This window comes from Salmo trutta, chromosome 2 (assembly GCF_901001165.1).
Source record: "Salmo trutta chromosome 2, fSalTru1.1, whole genome shotgun sequence".
In the NCBI taxonomy this organism is placed as follows: domain Eukaryota; kingdom Metazoa; phylum Chordata; class Actinopteri; order Salmoniformes; family Salmonidae; genus Salmo; species Salmo trutta.
The window spans coordinates 62,070,915-62,098,579 of NC_042958.1; the positions used below are offsets into that span (position 1 = coordinate 62,070,915).

A 27,665-nucleotide genomic window follows, 5' to 3' on the forward strand; every position below is an offset into this window, starting at 1 on the left:
TTGCTAGCTTGCAAACCTTTGGCCACTAGCAACTCCAGTTCTGTCTAACATTAGTCAAACTCACTGAAGAGCGTCACCAATTTGAGGATGGTTCTCTGCCAAACTGTTCCTCAATGCATCTGCTGTCAAGCCACTGCACTTCTCACAGGTCCTATAACATGGACAAGAAGACTTCAGGAAAAGCTAGCTAACTGTAGTCTAATTTATTTAGTCTAGCTAGTTAAACGCTCTTTCGAATCAAAGGCAGACGGGCAAGCTAACATTAGCTTGCTACTGTACAGTAGCTGTTACCTAGCTGGCTCCCTAGCTAGCTAGCTAAAATTAACAGTTAGGTTGTTAGCTACAGTTGTAGCTATTGGCACTTAAATTGGTATTTTTGGACACCGATTTGCCAATTTTTACATTTTTTTAATTATTATTATAATATATATTTTACACCTTTATTTAACTAGGCAAGTCAGTTAAGAACACATTCTTATTTTCAATGACGGCCTAGGAACGGTCGGTTAACTGCCTTGTTCAGGGGCAGAACGACAGATTTTTACCTTGTCAGCTCGGGGATTCAATCTTGCAACCTTATGGTTAACTAGTCCAACGCTCGAACCACCTGCTTTACATTTTACTCCACGAGGAGCCTGCCTGTTACGCGAATGCAGTAAGAAGCCAAGGTAAGTTGCTAGCTAGCATTAAACTTATCTTATAAAAAACAATCAATCAATCAATCATAATCACTAGTTAACTACACATGGTTGATGATATTACTAGTTTATCTAGCCTGTCCTGCGTTGCATATAATCGATGCGGTGCGCATTCGCGAAAAAGGACTGTCATTGCTCCAACGTGTACCTAACCATAAACATCAATGTCTTTCTTAAAATCAATACACAAGTATATATTTTTAAACATGCATATTTAGCTAAAAGAAATCCAGGTTAGCAGGCAATATTAACCAGGTGAAACTGTGTCACTTCTCTTGCGTTCATTGCACGCAGTCAGGATATATGCAACAGTTTGGGCCGCCTGGCTCGTTGCGAACTAATTTGCCAGAATTGTACGTAATTATGACATAACATTGAAGGTTGTGCAATGTAACAGGAATATTTAGACTTAGGGATGCCACCCGTTAGATAAAATACGGAACGGTTCCGTATTTCACTGAAAGAAAAAACGTTTTGTTTTCGAGATTATAGTTTCCGGATTCAACCATATTAATGACCTAAGGCTCGTATTTCTGTGTGTTTATTATATTATAATTAAGTCTATGATTTGATAGAGCAGTCTGACTGGGCGGTGGTAGGCACCAGCAGGCTCTTAAGCATGCATTCAAACACTACTTTCGTGCGTTTTGCCAGCAGCTCTTCGAAATGCTTCAAGCATTGCACTGTTTTTGACTTCAAGCCTATCAACCCCCGAGATTAGGCTGGTGTAATCGATGTGAAATGGCTAGCGGGTGCGCGCTAATAGCGTTTCAAACGTCACTCGCTCTGAGACTTGGAGTAGTTGTTCCCCTTGCTCTGCATGAGTAACGCTGCTTCAAGGGTGGCTGTTGTCGATGTGTTCCTGGTTTGAGCCCAGGTAGGAACGAGGAGAGGGACGGAAGCTATACTGGTACACTGGCAATACTAAAGTGCCTATAAGAACATCCAATAGTCAAAGGTATATGAAATACAAATCGTATAGAGAGAAATAGTCCTATAATTCCTATAATAACTACAACCTAAAACTTCTTACCTGGGAATATTGAAGACTCATGCTTTCATATGTTCTCATGTTCTGAGCAAGGCACTTAAACGGTAGCTTTCTTACATGGTGTCACGCTCTGTCCTAGGAGAGCTGTGTTTTCTCTGTTTAGTTAGGTCAGGGTGTGATAGGTGGGTGGGCATTCTATGTTTTTGTTTTCTATGTTTTGGCCAGGTATGGTTTCCAATCAGAGGCAGCTGTCTATCGTTGTCTCTGATTGGAAGCCATACTTAGGCAGCCTGTTTTTCCTGTGTTGGTGTGGGTAGTTGCTTTCTATTTAGTTTTGTAAACCTGACGGAAATGTTGGCTGTCATTTTGTTATTTTTGTCTAGTGTTCATTTCCATTAAAATATACTACGATAAGCACTCTACACGCTGCGCCTTGGTCTCCTCTATACGACGCCTGTGACACATGGCACATATTGCACTTTTACTTTCTTCTCCAACACTATGTTTTTGCATTATTTAAACCAAATTGAACATGTTTCAATATTTATTTGAGGCTAAATTGATTTTATTGATGTATTATATTAAGTTAAAATAAGTGTTTATTCAGTATTGTTGTAATTGTCATTATTACAAATAAATTGTAAAAAAATCGGCTGATTAATCGGTAGCAGCTTTTTTTGGCCCTCCAATAATCGGTATCGGCGTTGAAAAATCATAATCGGTCGACCTCTAGTTTCAGCCTAGCTCAGTGCTTTCTGTGGTGGTGGGGCAGCCAGCAGAAAATACGTACCGTAGGGGTTGGTAATGTTCTCTAGTTGCGCCGTGATTAGCTCAGTTTTCTGTCACTCATGGGGATAATATGTCACCGCCAAATCTAAGGGTAGAGCTCCTTGGGTGCTGCCATAGAGTTACATTAGATGTCCCCATCCAAGAAGGCTCAAGGTCATTGGCCACAGATAACATTACGTCAAAACACGTTATATCTACACTAACTTTGATTGGACTGATCATGTAAACATCGTACTTTCAAAATATCAGCTAGTAAGCTAGCAGTCATCATCATGAATCAAGGCGACAACCTACTGGCAAATGCTTTTTTAAATCCTTGACATATGAAGAGAAGTAATGAAGAGAAATTGTAGATAAAACATATCGGTGCTCATCGGCCGTTGGACATAAACATTACGTTGGAAATCGCAAATTCAACAATGAGTGGTTTGGAATGAATTAGTGGCTAACTGCAAGCATTGCAAAGCAATCACTAGCCTGCTATTCAGTAGAGTGGGTGTGTGGTTCCAAGTCTGGGTTAAAGGGTCTCTTTTCCAAGCTTAAAAGGATAAACATTCAACATTGGCCATACTGTCAATCCAGCATGACTTCTGCTGCGCTCAAAACAACTGGAAACTCAGAACTGGGAAATCTGACTTCAGTGAGTTCAAGACAACTGGGAACTCTGAAAAAACTTAGCTCTGACCGGGAAAATATGTTTTGAACGGTCATCCAACTCGGAAAATAACCAGGAAAATAACCTCACATTCAACGTCAACAAAACAAAAGAGATGATTGTGGACTTCAGGAAACAGCAGAGGGAGCACCCCCCTATCCACATCGATAGGACCGCAGTGGAGAAGGTGGAAAGCTTCAAGTTCCTCGGCATACACATCACTGACAAACGGAAATGGTCCACCCACACAGACAGTGTGGTGAAGAAGTTTGGCTTGGCACCTAAAACTCTCACAAACTTTTACAGATGCACAATTGAGAGCATCCTGTCGGGCTGTATCACCGCCTGGTACAGCATCTGCACCGCCCGCAACCGCAGAGCTTTCCAGAAGGTGGTGCCCAACACATCACTGGGGGAAAACAACTGTCCTCCAGGACACCTACAGCACCCGATGTCACAGGAAGGCCAAAAAGATCATCAAGGAAAACAACCACCCGAGCCACTGCCTGTTCACCCCATTATCATCCAGAAGGCAAGGTCTGTACAGGTGCATCAAAGCTGGGTCTGAGAGACTGAAAAACAGCTTCCATCTCAAGGCCATCAGACTGTTAAATAGCCATCACTAGCACATTAGAGGCTTCTGCCTATATACATAGACTGGAAATCACTGGCCACTTTAATAAATGGAACACTAGTCACTTTAATAGTATTCACATATTTTGCAATACTCATCTCATTTGTATACACTGTATTCTATTATATTGTATCTTAGTCTATGCCGCTCTGACATTGCTCGTTCATATATTTATATATTCTTAATTCCATTCCTTTACTTAGATTTGTGTGTATTGTTGTGAAATTGTTAGATATTACTGCTTTGTTGGAGCTAGAAACACAAGCATTTCGCTACACCCACACTAACATCTGATAAACGTGTATGTGACCAATAAAATTAGATTTGGGCCTCTTTCTAGAGCTCTGACCTGAACATCACTGATGTCATCATGATTTTAACTTGTTTTTTTTCAGAGTTTCCAGTTTTCTTGAAAGCCCATAAATCCAGAGAATTACAGATTTTGGTGATATTTCAAAAGTGCTGAACAAATAGTTATATTGACTACGTCTGTCCTAGTTCGCTCAATAATGTCTTAATAGAAATGACGGATTTCCTCTTATCCGCTCGTTTATAGATCTCAATTGTCAGTAGAGCAAGTCCGCCATATCAGCGATGTTTTTTTTAAGGCTGTAAATTACACTGAATGAACTGTTTCGCTGCCAGACAAGACTCCGCTGATGTAGGTGTAGCAGTGGTAAGGTGTTGGGACTGCTGTTGGGACTCTGCTGTTGGGGCATCTTTATGTAGGCCCTAACAGTTTGTGGGCACCGTTTGTCACCGTTATAGTGCAATTAATGTATTGGTTAGTGTTGTGTAGTGGCTTTGCTGGCATGCATCTAAAATATGTTTTATTTTTTTGCCCCACCAAGATTAACATGCTAAAATCGCCACTGAATGTGCAGTGCCATAATTAGTCGAAAGGATTAAGTATTTTTAAGAAGCGCAATGTGTTCCTTAATCGGCACTTAATCTGAAAATGTAAGGATAAACAAAAACAATCTAAATGAATGTATAGTTAACGGCATGCTCCATATATCTCTTAAACTATCCTTAAACCCCAAAAGCAAGGGAGCGATCAAACATGTTGTAGTAAGGCATTATTAAGGATACATTTCCTGATATCCTTGATATGCCCATAAATTGAAAAATAAAGGGCACTGAGGGAAATTTAAGAGGCCAATTGTTTAAGGACGACTTAATTCATTTTAAGGGGTCTTGGCATGTTTTACGGGAAAGTTAAATGATATGTAATACTAATTTAAGGCAGTCCTTTTTCCTAGTGCTACCTAAATATTTTAGAGGGAGTTTGGCATTTCTCTCTCACCTCCAAATGTAGACTTAAGTCTATAATAGGCCTAACGTTATCAACTGTCCAGAATATGTTTCCAGTCCTGTTTTGTGTTATTGTCGAGACAGATTGAAGAGCGGGAAAATCATCTTCCCGCTCTTTTATGAGCTCGCCCCATATCATCAGTTGTGTCCACACCTGACATCGATTCACTAATTAGACAAGATGCAGGACAGGTTTTGCAATTCTTTCAGTATTTATTGTCACCGTGAGTTAGGTGGGTATAAGGTCTCCAATTTGTCTGTGTATTTTGCCTTGTTGGTAGCCTATTTTGTTTACTTTTGAGTTTGCTTTCGAGTTTAGTTGCATTTAGGGGACTATTAGCGGTTGTGTTTTGAATGGCCTACAGTTGCATGTGCGACGCGCGGTCAGAAGAGGGCGCACTCTACCCACTTACATGTAGGTGTGGAAATTCCCTCAGAGGAAGGTACCTTCGGCTCTTGCGCTCAGCAGCGGAGATGCCAAAAATGAAGCTAGGCAAAAGCCGGAGGCTGACATTTTCTTAAATGTGTCCGCCGCAGGGAACCCAACGCTGTAGAACGGAGCTTTGGAAAAATCCCTGGAGCTTGTTTTTGAGACAAAATCAGTAATCCAAGTGCAGCAACACAAAGGACTGCAGAGCGCTCCCCGCTTGGATTCACTGTGACAGCAAGTGAGTGTGTTGCCTGCTCTTACTCTTGCTTTCATTCTTCCTTTGATGTAGCCTAATCTGTCACCACTTGTAATTAGAGTGATAATCTACCTAGATTAGTGCCTGCCTAGTTTAGTTCCTTTGTCCAGGACAAATGGGACAGTTACAGTGGGATGGAGATGTTTGACTGGTGCATGTTTCATGCTGTGTGCATGCATTGGTTCATAGGCCTATTTACAGTATTAAAATGTTACTGCTTGTTAAATGGTTACTGCATGGAGACCAGGCTAAACTATATGCATGTAGGCTAAACTACATCATGGAGCACTGTTTAGTAGCCAATTTCATATTCAATGTATGACTGCTTGGTTTAAAAAAAACATTGGCATGATCACCCATGTAATCAAATTGCTGTTCCATCATAAGGTAATGATTGAGGTTAACACATTGATGGATCAGGGTTAAATGCTTTCAAATTATTACTGCCCTCTACTGATATCATTTACAAACGAAGCAGATTTAAAACGACATCATTTTGACAATAACACCATCCAATAAGATTGTAAATCTTTCTAAGCAATCTATTCCTTCACACATACACAGCCATGAATAATATTATTATGACAGAGATGAAGTCAACTTAGTGAGTGGAAAAAGTAGATGGGCCTATTTCTTGATCAAGGTTTTGCAGATGTGTGTATTTAAAACAAAGGATGGTATAAAACTTAGAGATGAAGGGTCCTATATAACAAATATACAGCTTTAAGTTGAAAATGTATTCATAGCTGTATTAACCGTGTTCCATGTTGATGGTAGGGAAAATATTCCGATTATATAACTGCCAAAAAGGTTGAGGGGAGAGATGCCATAGAAGAGAGGATAATGTGAAGGAAGGGTCGAGGGAAGCAAGGAAAGTAAAGGAGAAGAAGGGATGGGAGGACTGAAAAGAGGAGATGAATAGCAATACTGGAGAGGAAGAGGAATGAGAAAAGGATGAAGACAAGGGAGGAAAGGAAAATACCATTTTAAATACTTTCAGGTTATATGGCAATTGGTTATAAGACAATAGAGGGGAGTTTATTCATGTGTTCACCTATTGTTAACAACACTACATGACCAAAAGTATGTGGACACTTGCTCGTCGAACATCTCATTCCAAAATCATAGGCAATAATATGGAGTTGGTCCCCCCTTTGCTCCTATAACAGCCTCCACAATTCTGGCAAGGCTTTCCACTAGATGTTGAGGGACATGCTTCCATTCAGTCACAAGAGCATTAGTGAGGTCAGGCACTTATGTTGGACGATTAGGCCTGTCTCGAAGTTAGCGTTCCATTTCAACCCAAAGGTATTTGATGGGGTTGAGGTCAGGGCTCTGTGCTGGCCAGTCAAGTTCTTCCACACCATCTCGACAAACCATTTCTGTATGGACCTCGCTTTGTGCACGGGAGCATTGTAATGCTGAAACAGGAAAAGGCCTCAAGGCCTCAAAGTTGGTAGCACAAAATCGTCTAGAATGTCGTTGTATGCTGTAGCATTAAGATTTCCCTTCACTGGAACTAAGGGGCCTAGCCCAAACCATGAAAACAGGCCCATACCATTATTCCTCATCCATCAAACTTTACAGTTGGCACTATGCATTCGGGTAGATAGCGTTCTCCTGACACCCGCCAAACCCATATTCGTCCGTCGGACTGCCAGATGGTGAAGCGTGATTCATCACTCCAGAGAACGCATTTCCACTGCTCCAGAGTCCAATGGCAGCGAGCTTTACTCCACTCCAGCCGACGCTTGGCATTGCGCATGGTGATCTTAAGCTTGCTCAGCCATGGAAACCCATTTAATGAAGCTCCTGATGAACAGTTCTTGTGCTGACATGGCTTCCAGAGGCAGTTTGGAACTCGGTAGTGAGTGTTGCAACCATGGACAGACAATTTGTATGCGCTTCAGCACTTGGCGGTCCCTTTCTGTGAGCTTGTGTGGCCTACCACTTCGCGGCTGTGCTGTTGTTGCTCCTAGATGTTTCTACGTCACAATAACAGCACTTACAGTTGATTAGGGCAGCTCTAGCAGGGCAGAAATTTGACAAATTGACTTGTTGGAAAGGTGGCATTCTATGACGGTGCCATGTTGAAGGTCACAGAGGTCTTCAGTAAGGCCATTCTTCTGCCAATGTTTGTCTATGGAGATTGCATGGCTGTGTGCTCGATTTTATACACCTATCAGCAATGGGGGTGGCTGAAATAGCCGAATCCACTAATTTTAAGGGGTGTCCGCATAGTTTTGTATATAGAGTATATTAGCCTCTCACACCGAGAAGAGGAGATAGGACTCAGGAAAGTAGGGGAGGAGAGGAAGATGAGACTGGGATAAACTCAGGCACAGAGCCTGGAAAAATAGGAACGAAGAGACACTTTTGCTGCCCTCTGTATTTGTTATGTACTTCTCCTCCACCAAGACAGACAGACAGATGCGAGCACAGACACACATACACACACATACACACACACACACACACACACACACACACACACACACCGCGCTCTCTCTTTAAATCATGCTCAAACTTTATAATGTAAGATTTTTCAGGGCTAAGAACCATATTAGAGAATATTAAAAGAGCCATTGTTTTGGTTCAAAAAATTCAAAAAGAACAAATGAATCAGTTGTTGTATAGCCTAGTGCTGTTACCCCCAGTGGATGGTGCAGTAAATACACTAAGAATGTTGATCAGCTTACAATGGAGTCAGGAGGCACTAAGGATTTGAAAGAACCGCATGGGGTGCAGGGGCACGAAATAACGGTGTGTGTAATTATTCATTGCTACACCTGCAATAACACACCGGACCGAATATGCGTGCACTGTAAATGAAAGGTTTAGAATATAAACCAAACATGATAGTCCCGTCGAGAGTTGTTAAATTAATGGCGCAAATATTTTCCGTTTACCAACTCGGTTTTTATGCACGAACGCACAGTGACATAATGAACGTTTAGCCTACTCACGCTGACAAAGCATATGCCACATAATCTATGGCCTATTAACAAATTAACCACGAGGAATTATGAATGAGGGGGGTCTTTATTGATGCAATGCTGTTATTCTTACCCCTCGCCATAGTGGCGCATGAGGGACACTCTGGGCCTGAAGGGACCTCTCTGAAAATGAGAATGCATAGACCTGCAGAAAATGCCTCCAATCTCTAAACGTCCTCACAATAGGCCTGTTCTTGGATCCTCAACCAAAGACCGGCGCTGCAAGCAAAATATAATACCCGTTTATTTAATTAGGTGCCCCCTTGTCTGTCATAATACGCATGTCCTATATGTGGCTGTTTTGGAGCGTTGGCGTCCACTAATATGACCAAGCTGGTTCTGGCTATTATTATAATTAATACGTTATAACAATCGCATCTGCCTCTAGTTTCTGCAAGCCCTCGAGCCCCCTCAACTGAGTTTCAACAAGTTCAATGTTTTGTGTTCTCATTACGACCGCCATATGGTTGCCAGCGAAAACACCAAGCATCGGGCATTCATTTTAGCACGCTCACAGTAACACAAGCATTATAGCAACTGAGGTATAGGCCTATAATGGTTGTAAAATGATACGCGTTGGTTTGTTTAGTTATAGCTCTTCGTTTGACAACACTTACAAAGGTTGATACGGTTAGTGTATTTGTTATACTTAAGTTATTTACTCCACATTATTGTGAGGCAAAGATGCACATTGCCTTATTAATTCAAATATGTATCTCTCTCTCTCTGCTTTCGCGACTGTGATCCAAAACGCTCTTGCGCGCAAGGTTAAGAAAATCTGGAATTGATTTTAATGGGGAGTAGCCTATCTCTCGCTTGCTTTTCAACCTATGGATGTATGGGTCTCTTTTCACTTGGTCTGAACGGCGCGGGCGAGTGCAGCGTCTCACCTCTGTACTGTGTCCCCCTTGCCTTGCCCATGATATCTGTCGCTTTTGGAGAATACTGAACGTGCCTCTGTTTCTAAACAGCTTTGTATAATGTACCGTCCTCATAACGCTCGAGACTGAGCAGACGGGACTTGTCCATTGCGTTTGGGAAGAAGATTTTCTTCTGACAGATGCACATTTATTTTTGATTGTTTTGGACCTGAAACGTTGGACTGTGTTGTCGTTTTAAGAATCGCCAATACACCGCTCTTGGGTAAGTTTGATGTTTTACGCATTTAACACGTGAGTTTACGAAGTCAATTTCAGTCGTTTCCAGTAGCCTATGTTTGTCTGTCTTCATATGCTCCATTATTTAGCTCACATTCATGAAGTTGTATCAAATGTATTTCACTGTGGGATTTTGTATTTCTTCTGATATATTATAAGGCTGATCCACTATGCGTAAAGCACTGTTAATTACGCAGTTGTCTAATTAATATCTTCAATAACAGTTTGCTCCTTATGAATTCAATTCACATTATTTAATTATTGCAATACGGTTTATAGTTATTATTTTGTAGGAAAAAAGTTAAGGTAGACGTTATTATGTCACGCTTGAAATGATGGGGCAATATCCAGCCTATAATTTGTTCAGATGAATACTTATTAGTATTGTTTATAGTAATACAAGTATAGTGTAGTGATATTACGGTTAGTCGTTTTTGTAGGAAACCTCTGGGCGCACTGAAATGGAGAGGCAAGGCGGACAGGTGGGCGATCAAAGAGCGCGGTGAGCGAGATCTAGCGCGCGGTGTGAACTCTCCTTAGTTTACAGCTGCCCCGTGGGTCGAAGGAAAGAACGAGAAAAACAGCCTAAACGGAGAATTTAATATAGGTTGCAAGAAGTAGGTAGAGTCCATGTGTTTTAATATCAGTCCAATCTAGGCTAAATAGAGATGCCAAACCAAGCACTCCTCGTATCCCGCATTCGAATGTAGCCTACACCGTATGCCAAGTCTCCCAATGCGTTTGTCAATTCTAATATTTTCCCTTTACTTTGACGCCACCGCATTCGTATAGAAAAACACGAGAATGGAAGATTAGGAAGTTATATTTTTCTGTCTTGAAGCTTATAAGTCCCTGCTACTCGGGATCCTTGGGACGTCCATACCCCATTGTAGTTGACATTTAAAATGGTTAAGGTTAGGTACGGATTATGGTTAAAGTAAGGGTAAATTAAGGTTAGGGTTAGGGTTTAGGGTAGGGACATCACAAGGATTCCGATTAACCAATGCTGATACCAACAAGTTTAAACCCCACCAGTAATGAAATTAATTGAAGGATAACATTTTTGCGAGATACAAGTCAGAACCAAATATTTTCTATGTGATTATATTATATGAATCCAAGTTTTAAAAAAAATTGTCGACGAAAATGATTGGCAAATTTTCTTGCCTTGGCAAGCCCGATTTGGCTGATATGGCACTGAGCATGAGTCCTATGAAACTATTCACCTCGCAATTATAATTAGGAGGCCCGTCTTTTTCTCAACACTCACATCCTATAGCCTATAGGCTACATATTACAGACTAGCAGTAAAAAGCAGACAAGCTGCAGGGAGAAAGAGTTACACCACAACTGCAATAGATTCCTTATCTTAAATGCTTCGATTGAGCTAAGGTATGCCCCTATTAGAGATTAAAGAGTGTCAGCCACTTGACCCACTTATCCTCATTCTCCTGGCAAATTGCTGGAAGCCATCCAGAAAGATGGTGTTGTTGATACACCCTTAAGTTGTTCACTCAGATAAAGAAAACGTTGATATGGTTTTAACTGTGGAATGTGGCAACCTTATGAGCAGGATTGTCTGGTCAAATGCAACAACTGCACTGTTATTCATATAGGAATGTCTGTGCTTGTTTTTGTGAATTAATCATAGTCATTTAATTGCATCATGTTATGATCCATCAATAACACACAGTCAAAGGTTGAGCCAGGAGTCACCAGGGCTCAGGCACACGGGTGTGTAAGCTAATCCACAGGAACTCACTCCAGCAGGTTTATAAACTCCTTCTGGTGGTGTGTGTGTGTGTTGTTGTAACGTAAGCAGATCATTTTCTCTGTGCTTTTCAAGGCAGGATTCCTTGGGACTCTTGGCTCCGTCCACCTGAACGAGTAAAGTCAACACGTCCAATATATTTTTCTTCTCTGGTTTGAACAGCTTGAAGGAGGGAAAGGAATGCTGCTGGTTCTTTTCCCCCCGCTTGTTTTTTCTTCTTTCGGCGGGCCTGAGACAGCTGTTGGTTTGCAGAGATCAACATTTGTCATCCTTAACAAACGAAACAAGCTGATTGGAGTGTTAAGCTAAGTCCACACATTTGACTCAACTTTGACCCTTTATGGAAGAACAGCCAGTGAGCCCGAGTATCGCAGATTCGTCTGATTTCATATCTGAAACTATTCATCATCTTTGGCTTTAGCACCAAAAGGGGAATGCCCATATAGTTCTCTTTCCCCCAAATCTACTGCATTATTTTTATGCTGTGTCTAATGGTTTGGCATAGGCCTTCAAAAGTGGCTTTTCACAAGGAATCAGAATGGGCCTACCTCTGCTCCTCCTCAGTTCTAACTGTTGGCACTCTGCACACAGAAATGTAACTCTTTACTAGGGAGATGGAGTGTGGGGATAGATAGATAGATAGATAGATAGATAGATAGATAGATAGATAGATAGATAGATAGATAGATACATAGATAGACTGGTGGCAGGTAATGAGTGACCATCCTTAGCACCCAACCACACCACATCTCCCTTTCACCTTTTACATTGTAGGTGGGAGGGAAGACAAAACACTGTCTCTTCTGTATTTTATATGTGTGTGTCGGTGTCGGTGCAAGCCGGACGCCCCTGTTTAACTGCTGCTCGTCATTCGTCAGTGTGACGCCTCGCGCGCCCCTTCCCGTGGGATGATCCCGGGCCGAGATTCCGAAGCTCCATCCCACCACTCCCCGCTCCCTGCCAAGTCCGCATGTGTCAGCAGCACACATTTCCTCCAGATGCAGAAGGGTGTGTGAGGTCTGTGCGTGTGCGTTTGTGCTCAGGGTGTTTTGACCACCCTGCTATCTAAACCATTTTAAGGTTGAACTCTTGTTTTATCTCAATTATCAATAAAGAAAATGCCATTAGTGTACACATGCAGGTGTTTTAGTTCTATCTGAAGGAATCCAATACTTCCTTTGGTCTGGGGTGAGTTGTTGTCGACTCACTCGCTGTCGACAGGCACCGCATGTCTGGCCTTCCCAAAGGTACGACAACCACATGTGTTCGCCCCATAGCCCCAGCTCCAACTCATCTCAATGACAGCCAGTCAGCATGTGGGCACAGGGGGTTAGGGGGACACAGGGAAACAGGGCCAGTAAAATAGCAGGTGACTGTCATAAACAGAGCCTGGCTATCTTCTCTTTTCCTCTGGCCCCCGGGGGGCTGCCATGGCAACATGAAGGAGCAGACCAGCTCGGTGGACCGGGAGGGCCTCTCTCCCTCTCTCTCTCTCTTTTCCCTCCCCTCCCGGCCATAACTCACCGCTGTGCAGTGTACCATTACCCTGCTCCAGCCTGGAAAATGGACATCACCATCGAGCTCTGTGTGGAAAGGGAGGGAGAGAATGGGAGGAGTAGATGGAGAGAGGTGGATAGCGAGGGATAAGGGGAAGGGTGGGTTGTCTGATGATTCAGCCCCTGCCTTCAAAAACCCTGGCACCCCTGATAATATATGAGTCTCCGTGTGTGTGAATGAGAGCGCATGTGTTTGTCTGAGTGTGTGTGGTGTGCATGCCCGTGCCTATGTGTGAATGAGAGCGTTTGTGTGAGTGTGTATGTGTGTGGTGTGTGTGTATGTATGTGAGCGCTAAGAGCATTTTGAACACTTAATAAAATTATTTGTGGCATCCCCCGTCAGTTCAAAGTGGCCCAGCTAGCTCTGGCTGTGGGGAAGTCTCTTGTACAATGGAAAAAGCTTTTTTCCTGTTGGAGGGCTCGGGGAGAAACCGCAAGCCTGCCTACCGCAGAGCCAGCCATCAAAGGGCTTTGAAGCACACACCTCAACCCCCCCTCTACAAACCACTTCCCACTCCCTCTGATCCAGGAACAGCTCACCTGGCACTTCTGACCACCACGTCCGACCAAACCATGGTTACACCCCCCCACATGGGAAATCGAAAACTCCTCGTAGCGTCAATGAAAAGCCATGTTTGAAAGACATCTAAGGTGGCTCCTCAATCCTCACTTAAAGCCTGTCATCCGGACCCAGTATGTTGGAATAGGCCTGTAGGCCTTACACATGGAGTTGTCACTGATGTCTCCATATTGTGAGATCTTCATTTAGAAGATCCGGACGGGAAGTCTCCTGTCTTCTCTCTGACGTCTCACACAGCAGTGGGTGTCATCCATCCCATCTTGAGAACACATGTAGGGGGAAATATATTTCTTTTTTTAAAAGCGGATCACAGCTTGACACAGGCTATAAATGCTTTTGGCAAAGGCCAAACCGCCAGCACGTTATGAAATGAACAAGCCTCTATCTCCTCATTAGCCAAGGTATATTTCTCCCTGATTCCCGTATAAAACATGTTTCATATGAAAGGTATGTGTTCTATGAAACTCAGGGATGAGCTCAAGCCCTTATTCTTTCCCAGACTCCACAGTTAAAATCTCCATGTCCTCAAACCAAGATGGGGTGGGGGTGGGGGATTTGTAGGCCTATTTTAGGATGGCAACAATTTATAGTTTGGAAAGGCAGTATTAAATTGTATCGCTCTTTTTCTCGGTCTCTCGGTTTCTCTCTCACTCTCTGGTTACAGATGTTCTATCATTCTCTTGTTCTCTGACCCCCCCCCCCCCCCCCCCCCACACACACACACTATCTCTTCTCCAATCTCAATAAGCCCAAAGTAGAAAGCCACTTTAAACCTAGTGTGTGTGAGTCTGTTAGGAGCAGGATGAAAGGTCAGGTTTGTGTCGTCTAACCCTAACCCCCCCCCCCCCGTTTATGGTATTGGTTATGATTGGGTGGCTGCAAACTGATCCTAGATCAGTGATAATGTACTTGTACCCGGAGCAGTGAGTCATCTATGAGGTCAGGGACTCAAGGCCTAAACTTCCTCTCGGGATCTCTCCATGGTACTGAACCACGACATCACGGAGTCAGTCAGGCCACTCTATAGGCTACCGCACATTACTTCAGAGTAAATTAGGTAGATCAGCATCCAGGGTCAACCGCATCCCCAGGTCAGGTTGATTTAAGGTCAGTGATGCCTTGTTCCCCCTAATGGTGAAGGTTAGGATTGGAAAGGGAATGCGGATCCTAGATCTTTGCATCTGGGCATCTTATGGCTTCCTCTCGTTTGGCTGGGTGTTTGTGTATGTTGTCTCTATTTACCTGATGTTTGCTAGTGTATTTGTTGGAGTTCGTTGTCCCTAAGCAAGTGTTAGTACAGTACTTTGCCTGTCTGTCCGTCTTGATGTGAACAAATTCACCTTTTTCTGACACTGTTTCACCCATGAGTCGACCTTGCGCCATGTTCGCAGTCTCACATCCCTCCCTTTCCAAGCCACAGACTCGTACTCACAGACCAAAAACACCAAATTCACAGAATGAACAGAAAATAACCCTAACTTGTGATATCAGCATTTTTTGCCTCCCTTTGTAGTGGAGTGTAACACAGAGAACCCCAAGCTTAGTACAGCTTCCTGTCTGGATCTATGAGAAGTAGCCTGACCTGCCTCCTCTCCTCTACTCTTAGTACTTCTGGATCAGGTTCTGTTTTAATAACTACTGGAGAGTAGGCTGGGCCGCAGCGGCTGCATTCCTCTCCTGGGCGTTCTCGCTCTCTTAGAATGGAGAGCGAAAGAGAGAAACTGCTCTCTGCCCCTGAAAGCCACCTTCTGTGGCACACTGTGTGTCTCTTTGTGTCAGAGATAGTCCCCCAGTGCTGGACTCTATGGGGGAGGTTCCCTCCCTTTACAGTTTTGTCATTTAGCAGATGCTCTTATCCAGAGCGACTTACAGTAGTTAGTGCATACATTTTCACATTTGTTCGTTTTCTCTCTCTCTCTCTCTCTCTCTCTCTCTTTCTCTTCCACTTCAGAGCAAGCGTGAGACTTTTCAAAATTTGTCAGTGACCCCCCTGCTAATGACACCCTCAGCTGTGAGTTGACCCCCTCTTGCCCCTGTTCCTCTCCTGCTCTCTTGTTCACTTGTTCCATCATCGGATTTGGTTTGTGCCACTAATACCCTATTGCCTGTGGACTGTCAATCACGTGTATTTACCCTGTGCGTGTGTGTGTGTGGTGTGTGTGGTGTGTGTGTGTGTGTGTAGGGGATTTGCACAGTCAATCAACCCCACCCATTTAAATGCATACGCTGCATCTCCCATAATTATGACTGGACTCTGATAGACAGTGTACAGTAGTGCCCTCTTGTTCACATTTAAAAAGTCCTCCACAGTTGCCACAGCTGCTAACAGGCCAATCAGGGATTGCTGTACACTGGCCCAGTGACAGACAGCCATTGGGGCACCGAGCCTCCTCCCAGGGTCATCTGAGTGGAGGAGCCCCAAGGAGATTCATTCAGCCTCGTGGTGAGAGTGCCACCTCCCCAGCATACTGCCCCAGCATGGGAGTCCCTGACTGGGCTACGAGGTGGATCAGCTGTCCCTCTCCCCCTGCACCCCTCTAGTTCTCCCTCCCCCCGGTCCCCCACGCCCAAGCCAAATAAAGCCTCTCAGCACCTCCTGTTTTCCTAATCCGTGAACTCTGACAGAGGAGCCGCGCTTGAAAGAGACACAACTCAACATGGGATGATCTCCTGGTGACGGGAAAGCTGAAAAAACGCTCCCCGGAATTTCGCGGCCAGGACCACCCTATTCCTCTCTCTTCTACCCCCCCCCCCCCCCCCCCCTTATTGTTGATTGACCCTCTTAGGCAAAACCTATTGGATCAGTTCCAATCACATAAACACCCTGATATTCCTTGTGACATTGCAGGACCTTGCAGAATCAGCAAGCGGCTGATAACTTGTCATGTATTCCATGCACATAAAGCCATATATCAACCTGGGGAAATAAATTGGTTAACCTCTCGGGAAGCAGTAAAGCATCTTGTCGCGTGCAGTGTTAGATTGCAAGCACTGGCCATTTCAGTCCTTACTGAATGACTAGGCACTTTAGCCAAGTGGGTGGAAATACTGTCATTTTTTTAAAGCAGGTTTGTGTGTTTAGGCGATTAGATTTCAATTGAACCTGTAGGCCTAGCACATGACATGCGGAGCGCTCCACTTGTAAGAAGTAGCCTCTCCTTGGTAGTTAGCCGTAGTTAGAGCCAAATAGCAAAGCATTTCTGTGTGGTATTCCCTACTCCTCACAGACATTCACACAGCTGTTGCTACTTCAACCACATTTAATGAGATACAGTGTCTGCCCCTGTCGAGAAGAACTTGTGGCTTGTGAAAAACTCTGTCAATGCTGAGAGCAGCAGATAATTTCTTGCTGAAGCTCATACTTACCCGAGTGTTTCGGAGAAGTCAGCCTATGCCTCTCCACTGACGTCTCGGCTGAGAAGTTTGTGGAATTGGCACACACACTTGTCAAAGTTCTACAGAGAACAAGCAAGTTGAACAATGTCGGTCAGTGACGTTTCCATACCAAGGACATAGTCTTGTTCCGAGCTAGACTAGAGTGGCTATGTAGCGGTTAGCTTGAGTTGTTAGCTGTAGTGTATGCTTTTACTGTTAGCTTATGTTTTGAAAAGCTAACACAGAGTTGCTAGGTTTTATTTATTTATTTTTATTTAACCTTTATTTAACTAGGCAAGTTAGTTAAGAACAAATTCTTATTTACAATGACGGCCTACCCCGGCCAAACCCTAACCCGGACGACGCTGGGCCAATTGTGCGCTGCCCTATGGGACTCCTAATCACGGCCGGTTGTGATAGAGCCTAGCTAGCTAGTGAGTGTTCTTTTCAGGGGGAACTGTTGAGGTGGAATTAGAGTGGCAATGGCACTGTTCCTCCTCTGTTTAACCTATGCGTCTCATCTGCCAGACGTGCTTGACAGCACCAGACCGCTGGAAGAATCTCCCGGCAGGCCGAGCAGAGCTGTGTGTGGACCACACCATATTTAGTCATATTTAGTCCGCCACAGACCAACGATGTTGTCCTCCACCTTAATCTGTCTCCCCCTGTCTCTCCCTCCTTTTTTATCTCCCTCCCTCTACTCCCTCTTTCCATCTCTGTCACTTCCCCCTCTCCCTCGCTTTCCTTCTCTCCATCTCTGTCCTCACTCGCTCTCCCTTTTAGACGTCTCTGCCTTATCACTGTCACTCGTTCTCTTTCCATCTCTCTCTCTCCCTTCCTCCTTCTCTCTGCCTCTTTCAGTTATTTATTTTTCTCTATCACTCTCAGACACTTTTCACCCCACTTTGTACCTCTCTGCCTTTCCAACCATGCTCCCTCTCTCTCACTGTCCGTCTCTGGAATAGTCACTGCAGCCCCCCTCCCTGTCTCTCTTTCTGTCCCTCCATCTCTCACCTCTCCCTCTCTCCGACGGGCACGGCGCTGACGGAAGCTGGACCGCGATGCTAATGAGTTGCTAATTCCATCAGCGGTCTCCTCCTGTGGGCCTGCCCTGGCTGCCTGGTCTGGCTGCCAGGCTTTGATGATGGAGTGCCTCCAATGATGTACTCCCGCCTGCTCACCCACTTTAGCCTTTCCCCTCAGACATGTCCCATTGATCATAGTCTTCCACCCGGCACTCCTTGCCAAATCATTTATGAACCAGCCTCGTTCCATTCCTACTCTACATTTTTCATTACATGGAATTTTATTTGATGTGAGGTGGACAGGTTTTTTTAGGTGCTCGGATGGCTGTGAGAGCATTCCATTCCGTACTTCAATTTGGCCTTAAGTACAGTTTAATGTTTGGGAAGCGAAATAGTTGGTTTGTTTATTTGTGTGTCGCCTTTCTAGGTCCAAAGACTGTTCGCGAGAAAGTCAAATCAGAGTTTACTTTGTTCCCATAGAACATTGTTAGGGAAATATATGTAAACCCGTCTCCCAGAAATGCACAAGAATGCATGTTTTGCGGCCAAGTTAAAATAAATAGATAAAGAAGTTGGAACAGAAATTTCAATGGTTTTCTATCTCGCTATCTCTATCTCTTTACATTTTGATGATCCTCTTTCCGTTCTTACCACACACACACACACACACACACACACACACACACACACACACACACACACACACGCACACACACACACACACACACACACACACCTCCAGCGAGAGGAGAGGCCAAATGGTAGAGGCTTGAGTAGAAAAGAGCACCCCTATTTACCGGACCACTGGGCTCTTTCTCCAGTGTTCTGAGAGTTGCTAGCTTTGGAACCCCTAAAAAAGAAAAGAACAGAACTTTTGTTTTTCGACTCATTTTAACTCGCTCCGTCTGCCTTCCTCCTCGACTGAAGTGCAAGGCAGATGCAGGCTTTTGTTTAGCCAAGGAGGGGAGGGATGCCGAATAAGAGGAGTGAGAGGAGGAGAAGGGGGGGAGAAAGGAGGGGCAACAGTTTCATTGTAGCTTAATAAATTCCTTGCAAAGACGATCGGGGCGCCTTCTCAACCTCTCGGCTGTCTGTCTCAAATGGGGTCCTTCCAGGCTTGACACCCCGGCAAATAAGGGGGGGGATTAGGGAGGAAAAGCCCCGGGCTGTATACATCTCTTTTCTCCCTCCCTTTCTCGCTCTACCCTACATCTTTCTCTCATTCCCTCTCTCTCTCGCTCCTTCTCTCCCTCTTTCCCTCTTTGGAAATGAGAGGCCCCTATCTGGTGTGGAGCCCATTTGAATGATCTCATCCAGGTACACTGACAGTCTGAGATTTATAGAGACCTTTCAGCCCAAACCAATGGCTTTGTTACAGCCAGCTCTGCCAATGGAGCTTTCCAGGAATCTGCCTCTGTAAAGAACACGTTGTTGCCATCGTAGCCCACATATAGCTACAGTACCTCGGTATATGTCCAATGTTTTATGTTCAAATGGCATATAGAGCTGCACTTGCCTAGTTGGGAAATAAATACTATATTGTGTTCAACACTGTGTACAGCTAGTTGTTCGTCTTTAGTTCCTCTTTAGGTCAGTGTTCTTTTACCTTTGAATTGGGGAATTGGCTAAGGTCACGTGTGGCTGACGGCTCTGCCCATATATTTTGAACGGGGGATTATCTGGTGACTTCTGCCATGCGCGCCGCCGAAGCACGACCAGAATGCCTCGCCACGACCTGAATGGAGGTGCTGAAAGAGTCGTGCCATTGAAATTCAGGACTTGGTCGCGCCGGCCCCAAACATCTAACATCTCTCTTTATATGGTCACTCTCTTTCTCTCTCTTACTCACTCGTTCTCCCCCCCCCATCTCTCCCACTACCTCTTTTACAGGCTTTTAGTTAATGAAAACACTCCATTACTCATTATAAGGCCCTGAGGTGTTTTGAAATGTCACAAACATGACATTTAGCTCATATGAGCAAGCTTATGGATATAGTAGGGTTGAATTGATGACAGTAAGATGACTGGAAGTGTTTTGGACGATTGGACGTGTCCACAATAGCATGAGAATATCTACATTACTGAACTGTGAATATTTTCATCAATAAGCAGAGGTCAAAAAAGTTGTTTGTTGATTTGAATCCTTTTATGGCAAGCCCTGGCACTTATCGCTCCCTCTCTCTTTTCTTTCTCTTGTTCCTCTGTTTCACAGGACAGGCTGCGGTGGTCACGGTCACCCTAAAGGAAGGGTCTCCTTCCACTCCCCCCTCACACCTACAAAAACACTCCCACGGACACACACGCACACACACGCAGGATGAGGGAAGCCTGGAGGTGCCTGCTGGGGCTTTGCCTCCTGGCATGCTCCGCCTCTCCCGCCTCTCCTAACGGTCCTGCCAATCCCTTCGCTGGGCAGCAGACACCCCCAGACCCATGCTATGACGATGCGGGCGCTGCCCGCCGTTGTATCCCAGAGTTCATCAACGCCGCCTTTGGCAAGGAGGTGGCCGTGTCCAGCGTGTGCGGCCGGCCGACGCCGTCCCGCTCTTGTAGTGTGGTGGAGCGCGGTGATGAGCGGCCCTCAGTGCGCACCTGCCAGATCTGCGATGCGGCGGACCCACGGCGTGCCCATCCGCCCTCCTACCTCACTGACCTCAACTCGGCCCACAACCTCACCTGCTGGCAATCGGAGAACCTGCACACCTCGCCGCACAACGTCACCCTCACCCTGTCGCTGGGCAAGAAGTTTGAGATCACCTACGTCAGCCTGCAGTTCTGCTCGCCCCGCCCTGAGTCACTGGCCATCTACAAGAGCATGGACTATGGCAAGAGCTGGACGCCTTACCAGTACTACTCGTCCCAGTGTCGGCGCATGTACAACCGGCCCAACAAGGCGGCCATCACCAAGCAGAACGAGCAGGAGGGCCTGTGCACCGATGGCCACACCGACCTCTACCCCCTATCCGGGGGGCTCATTGCCTTCAGCACTCTGGACGGGCGGCCCTCCGGGAAGGACTTTGACAACAGCCCTGTGCTCCAGGACTGGGTGACAGTCACTGACATCCGCGTAGTTTTCAGCCGGCCCCAGCTGCCACGTGAGCTAGGGGCAGGAGGAGGGGGGATAGGTGGGGGAGGCCGGATGGACGAAGACCCAATGGTACCGTCCACGTCTCTGCCGGCGTATTTCTACGCGGTGGGGGACTTCCAGGTGGGCGGGAGGTGTAAGTGCAACGGGCACGCCTCACGCTGCCTCAAAGACAAGGAGGGCAAGCTGGTGTGCGACTGCAAGCACAACACGGAGGGGCCCGAGTGCGACCGCTGCAAGCCCTTCCACTACGACCGGCCATGGCAAAGGGCCAGCGCCCGCGAGGCCAACGAGTGTCTACGTGAGTCACAGCTCTAATCAGCATTTTCTATCAGTTTTGATTCTGTTCTTTTCAATTTTGCGAATTTCAACAATTTTTTTACCCTCTTTGCATTTGCATTGTTGAATGTGTAGATTCAATAATTCAATCACACCTCATAACTAGAAATGTATTATTTAATATGGCAATGTTAGACAATTCATACGTACACACACACACACACACACACACACACACACACACACACACACACACACACACACACACACACACACACACAGATTCTTGAAATGTTTGTGTCAGCATGGATTGGAATTCTTCAGTAGTCATGCAGTTTTTGAACAGAGGAAGGTGCTTGATGATCTGTGTAGTGGATTTACCATGTATTTGTGTCCTGCAACTTTGTTTTTTTGAACAGTACAAATCACTCATTATAGAAATATCTGGTCCGTGAGAATACTCATCAATTCAATGGCCACCATGTTGAAAGGACCATGACATTTTTTGAACAGGGTCTACTCCGTTACTTATCTTTCTATATCCAGGCACCCCCTCTATCTCTCCAACTCTCTCTCGCTCTCTCTCTCTCACCCTCTCTCCCTCTCTCCCCGCCCTACCCTTGAGTGAAGGAGGTATTCTCTTCCAGTGACAAGCTCCTGAATGCGTCTCAGAATTGCTAATGAGGGAATGTGCGGGATGGGGATTGAGCCCTGTTGCACACCCACCCATCAGTGGGCTTGTGAGGCGAGACGGGCCCAACACAAACACGTCTGTCTGGGATTCTGTCTCTCTCGCTCTCTCTCTCGCCTCCTTCTCCACATTATCCTCCCAAAAGCCTGTGAATAATGAGCAAATTGTTGAATTACAGGTGGCAGTTCCTTTATGTGACAAGTAGCATACCATTTTCCCCCCTTTAAATATGGACAAAACATGGGTAACGTTAACTTATATTTGAAAACAGCACGTGGTGGTGTTTCTGGGTGGATTCAGCTTAAAACCGAAATAGTCATTTTTGGTATTATTAATTATAATCCCCCATTTTCTCTCTAATTTCAACAGCTCTTTCCCTGAAGCTATATTAAAGAGTTTGATTAATGCTCAATCTGTGTTCTGAGGTTGCTGTAATGGTCCCAGCATTGCAGGTAAAGTTAAAATAAGATTTTGACTATAGTAAGGCTAGATGTGTGTGCTGCCTGAATACACTGGATGACTTGCTGTTGACACAGTTGAAGATGAGGGTGGAATGTTCCGGTGGCCAATGCCAAATGCAACCCATCCCCAACCCTACATTGCCCAACAGATTTACAGTACACTGAAACGCAGCAACAGTATTTGTGATTTCTGTTTTATTAGCTCTATATACAGGACTCCTGAACACTCAACCCAACTTGATGTTTTCTGGGCTCCCCTCTGAAGTAAACACGCCCCCTCACGAACAAGTCTAAACAGCGAATGACAACAGCTCGAGTTGTTGGCACACCACGGCAACTAAGTCATCCAAGAATGTAATTTGGCAGTGATTGCCATTACTTCAAGACATGTATTCAAAAAAGAACCATCCAGACACTCTCTGAAAGCTTGGCAAGTGAAATTGCAGTAATTTTATCAGATTACCTTTTTATGGGATTACTGCGTTGTATGATAAAGTGAACACAGATTTTTTTAATATGTCAAATTCAGTTACTGCGTGTCAGTAGTGATACTTTAAAAAACGGGCGGAGGTGGAACCCAATTCAGGTCAATTCTGATTGTCATAAACATGTATAGCCATAGGAAAATATCACTGTATTAGAAGCCACTGTCCCACTTTTAACCTTCCCCGTAACTAAATAAAATTACAGGCGAGTAAAGAAAAAAACAGGAGTAAAACATTGAAAAACAGTGTATATTTATCTAACATGTTGTAATTGCCAGCGCTGCTGGCCTGAAATCATATTTAGCATTGAGCGGTGCCAGATCTGCCAAGAGAGTGACAGGGCCAGAGGAACATAGCTGGGGCCATTGCAGTGCTGCTCCAAGGAGCGGGTCTGTTTCTATTTCCCCCCTCACTCTGTCCCCTGACAACCACCCCAGACCCTCAACCCTGTGCCCTTATAGTCACACCCGCCTCATACCCCAGCACCCTCCATTCCTACCCTTGATTATGTTCTCTAACTTCCCCCAAATCTCCACCCCTCACGCTCTCACTGTCTCGCTTTCTCTACGCCCCGTTGTCCAGCTCCTTCTCCTACACTCTTACTCGCTTGACTTACTCTCAACCTTTACCACCGCCCCCACACCCGACTCTATCCCGTAACTCCCTCGCTCTTCCCCTCTCCCCACCCCTCTCCTGTTATGTGTCCCGTGGCTGTTTGGGAAACGTTCCACCTGCTTCCCGTAGATCCCTCCTCAGTGGGATTGATATGTCACCTCCGTCCATTACTCTTGGACTAAATGCCATGTGTGCCGCGGCCAACACTGATGACCTAATCCCAGCGCTGATACAGGGCAGTAAAAACCTAACGCATGTTGCACGCTATACCTGATCACAGATCAGAGGGGACGCCAAACCCACGGTCCCTTCCAACATGTCCCTAATTACAATGTTCCAAAAGGCCCTTTAGGGCTCATTCTAGAATGACTCTGCCACAGTGCTGGTTCCAAAATGTCCTCAAAAGTGTGCTGGACTACGTTTCAAAAAAACGTCCCCACGGCACACTGAAGCTCATTCTTAAGAGTGTCCCCTCCCTTTGTTGGTCCTCGGCTGGCTTTTTCCTTTCTGGCGCTGCAGAAAGCAGTGGGCCGCACAAACGAGCCCTGTAGGACACCACCGCGTCAGCAGCAGCAGCCGTCTGTGGCGCCGGGCCGAGGTGTGTGTATTCAGTCTGGGAGAGGGTGTGAGATTGGCACGCTTTGGAGAAGCCGGGGTCCCCAGGTGTCACCGGAGCCCTTCTCTGGGCCGTGGGTCGCAGGGCTTTGGGGCTCCGGGAGTGTTTTTGGGGGGGTGGGCTGAGGTCATGATCCCCTGTGGGGTGATGACAAGGTTAAGCTGACGGGGAGATTCCCGGGGGGGGTTGACTACCATTAATAATATATGTTTTATTATATTCTAACAAAAATACCAAACATTAGGAACACCTTCCTGATATTGAGTTGCAGCCAACAAGTGACATCGATAAGGGAACATAGCTTTCACCTGGATTCACCTGGTCAGTCTGTCATGGAAAGAGACTGTTCTTAATGTTTTGTGTACTCAGTGTATGTTATATTGTATATTATATTCAACAACAAAAAATGTCTTCCATTGATACCATTTGAAACCAGCACAGCTGTGTTGCTGAAGAGAAAACACAACTTAGTCCACATGTTTTTGTAACACGTGCATCGTGCCCCATTAGAGTTTTTACCTTCTTGCCTTAATCATTATCATTCATTGAGATTATTAAAAGATACTTTTAATCCCCTTCCCAGTTCTGAACTGAGTCGAGAGCTTGTATGGTGGTGTGAGCCAAGCCGAGCTGTCTCTCTAGTCCTGTTTGATTGTTCACGGGTCTCGCTAATGTTTGACATGCGCTTCGCAGAGATTACTGTCTGGGTTTTTGGCAGGCCCAGGAACCGTCTGCAGACACAAACCAGCACACACACGCTCCCCGCCCGCCCAGCCGCCCCTCCATGAATCCTGCCCACAGACACGAGTTTACAAACCCAGAGCCATAGCAGTTTGCAATCGAAGCCAAAATAGGAGAGTTTGAGATGGCCTGTTTTTCTAAAGGAGATGTCATGGAAAAATAGTCTGCTTGGTCTCATTCAGAGCCAAAAGATAAAATGCGGTCGGGAACAGGTGAATAACAAGTGTTAGATTACTTACTACGATAGGATGGTGCGTTGGTGTGACGGTGGTGATGGTGTTATGGTTATGGCATGCTGGTAGTACAGAGTTACAGAGCTATATCATTACTGAGATGATATGGTGGTATGAGAGCCTGACTGGCACGTTATAGTGTGACGCAACGGCTTATAATGAAGTTGACTGTTTAATTTGACTTTGATCACAATGTTTTTGTCGGACAGAACAGTTAACAAGTACGGTGGTGGCTTTTGACTGTCAGACTACATAACTATATATTTTATTACTGTGTGGCCATACAGTCCTGGCTCTCTCTGCCAGTGTCAGCCCTGCTCGGCCTTACCCTGCCCAGCTTTGCTCTTTGGCCAGCCAGCCTGTTCTCTCATGCTATTCCTTCTCATTAGTGTAGACTAGAGTCTACAGACCATGCCGGGTTCTGCTAGGCTCAGCCCTCTGTAATCCAGAAGTCCACACTGGGAATCACAGTACAGGCCAGACCCCACCAGCTCTAATGGACCCGACAGGCCATGACTGGATACTTAGAGCATGAAGCACATGAACTGAGCATAAAGCACATGACTTCAGCAATGTGCCTAGCATTTGTCTGAAAGCTGCTGAGATAATGAGAGTGCATCACATACTTGAACAGTACGTACAGTATGCATCACAGGAGGTTGGTGGCACCTTAATTGGGGAGGACGGGCTTGTGGTAATGACTGGAGCGGAATCAATGGAATGGTATCCAATACTTTTTTTAATTTTTTTTTTTTAATTTAGCCTTTATTTAACTAGGCAAGTCAGTTAAGAACAAATTCTTATTTACAATGACGGCCTACCCCGGCCAAATCCGGACGACGCTGGGCCAATTGTGCGCCGCCCTATTTGACTCCCAATCACGGCCGGATGTGATGCAGCCTGGATCAAACACGTGGTTTCTAGGTGTTTGAAGCCATTCCATTTGCTCCGTTCCGGGCCCTTATTATGAGCCATTCTCCCCTAAGCAGCCTCCACTGATACATCCATTGTTCTGGACAGACTAAATACACGTAGTCTGTCCAGAAAAATTCCTCTTTGAATTATTGAACGTCTTATATCATGCTTATACAATGATCTATTCTAGATCAATATTAGATCACGTCTGCCATGCTAATGAGGCAAGCTTGATTTGGAAATAGGAGTTCTATAGAGAGAGAAGGGAGAGATGGAGGAGAGACTTTTTTGAAGTTCCATTGCCAGACTCCTTCTGCCTTTGAGGGGGCTCAGTATTTTTAGTAGACCTCTGTTTTTTTGGAAACTATTAGCAAGAATTAGGGGGGCGTTGACAGATGGGTTGCTGGAGAAAGCAGGGCGGTCCAGGAGGGTGTGTGAGTGTCTGGTTGGGCTCTACCTCTGGCAGACCCAGACCCAGCGCACACGCATCACATCGTCTGGGACAGAGCTGTAAGACCTAAGCACACAGATCTGTTTGGAACTCTGGAAACACTGAAGGACACAGGAGCCCCAAATGCCAAAATAATTCCAACACTCTTTTCCTTTTTTCTCTCTCCCTCTCCCTCTCTCCCTCTCTCTATCTCTGTTTCTCATTCTCTCTCTCTGTCTGACATGGGGCAGATGGTTACGCGATGCTGATTATAATTTCAAAGCAACGCTCCATCTTTTCACAGCCATGCCCCCCCCCCCCATCCTTCCACAGCTTCTAGCAAGGGCAGTGAGAGGTCACCTCTCCTCTCCTTCTCCACAACATATTCATCACACCACATTTAGGCACCAGATCATAAAATTACTTCATTCTCACACACGCACACATCGGTTCGGGTTGCAAGGTCATATAGAATTTGAATAACATAACGCATTAAATTGAATAACTTATGTGTGTGTGTCAGAAGCACAGACTGTTGGCTTTCTTTGAGTGCCTCGACCTGTGTTGTTACATGTATGTTGCCATGTTCCTGCTTTCACTAATTGACTGCAAACCCCTCCTCTGCTGTCGCCCAGGGCTCGCCGGGACCCGACACTTCAATTACTTACAGCGTGACACCCAAATGAGTTGGGCTGGGGGAGGGGGGGACGGGACGAAAACGAAACCTCCTGTGCTTTCAAATAAATTACACGGGCGAGGAATGTTGTTCTAAAATCAACAGCCCTATGAAATGGTGCCTTTAGGGTGGTTAGCGTGAGCCACGATTGTGGCTAAGGCTTGTACGCATGTGCATCATGATTGGGGCATCATGTAAGGGTTTGGTTTTC

At 45.3% G+C, this 27,665-nt stretch overlaps 1 protein-coding gene across 5 annotated transcripts in view; it reads left to right on the forward strand.

Annotated features, from left to right (window-relative positions):
* The first annotated feature begins 5,622 nt into the window (after positions 1–5,622).
* Positions 5,623–27,665, forward strand: part of ntn2 (netrin 2) — a 60,083-nt gene continuing 38,040 nt past the window's right edge. For 2 of the 5 annotated variants that reach the window (XM_029710141.1, XM_029710180.1), the window contains exons 1-2: positions 9,421–9,906; positions 20,440–21,613. In XM_029710141.1, the coding sequence (XP_029566001.1) occupies positions 20,545–21,613 (1,069 nt within the window). In that variant the 5' untranslated portion in view covers positions 9,421–9,906; positions 20,440–20,544. Of the gene's footprint in view, positions 5,750–9,303; positions 9,394–9,420; positions 9,907–20,439; positions 21,614–27,665 lie in introns of those variants that run through there. The other 3 variants (XM_029710152.1, XM_029710161.1, XM_029710171.1) reach the window with 3 other exon arrangements.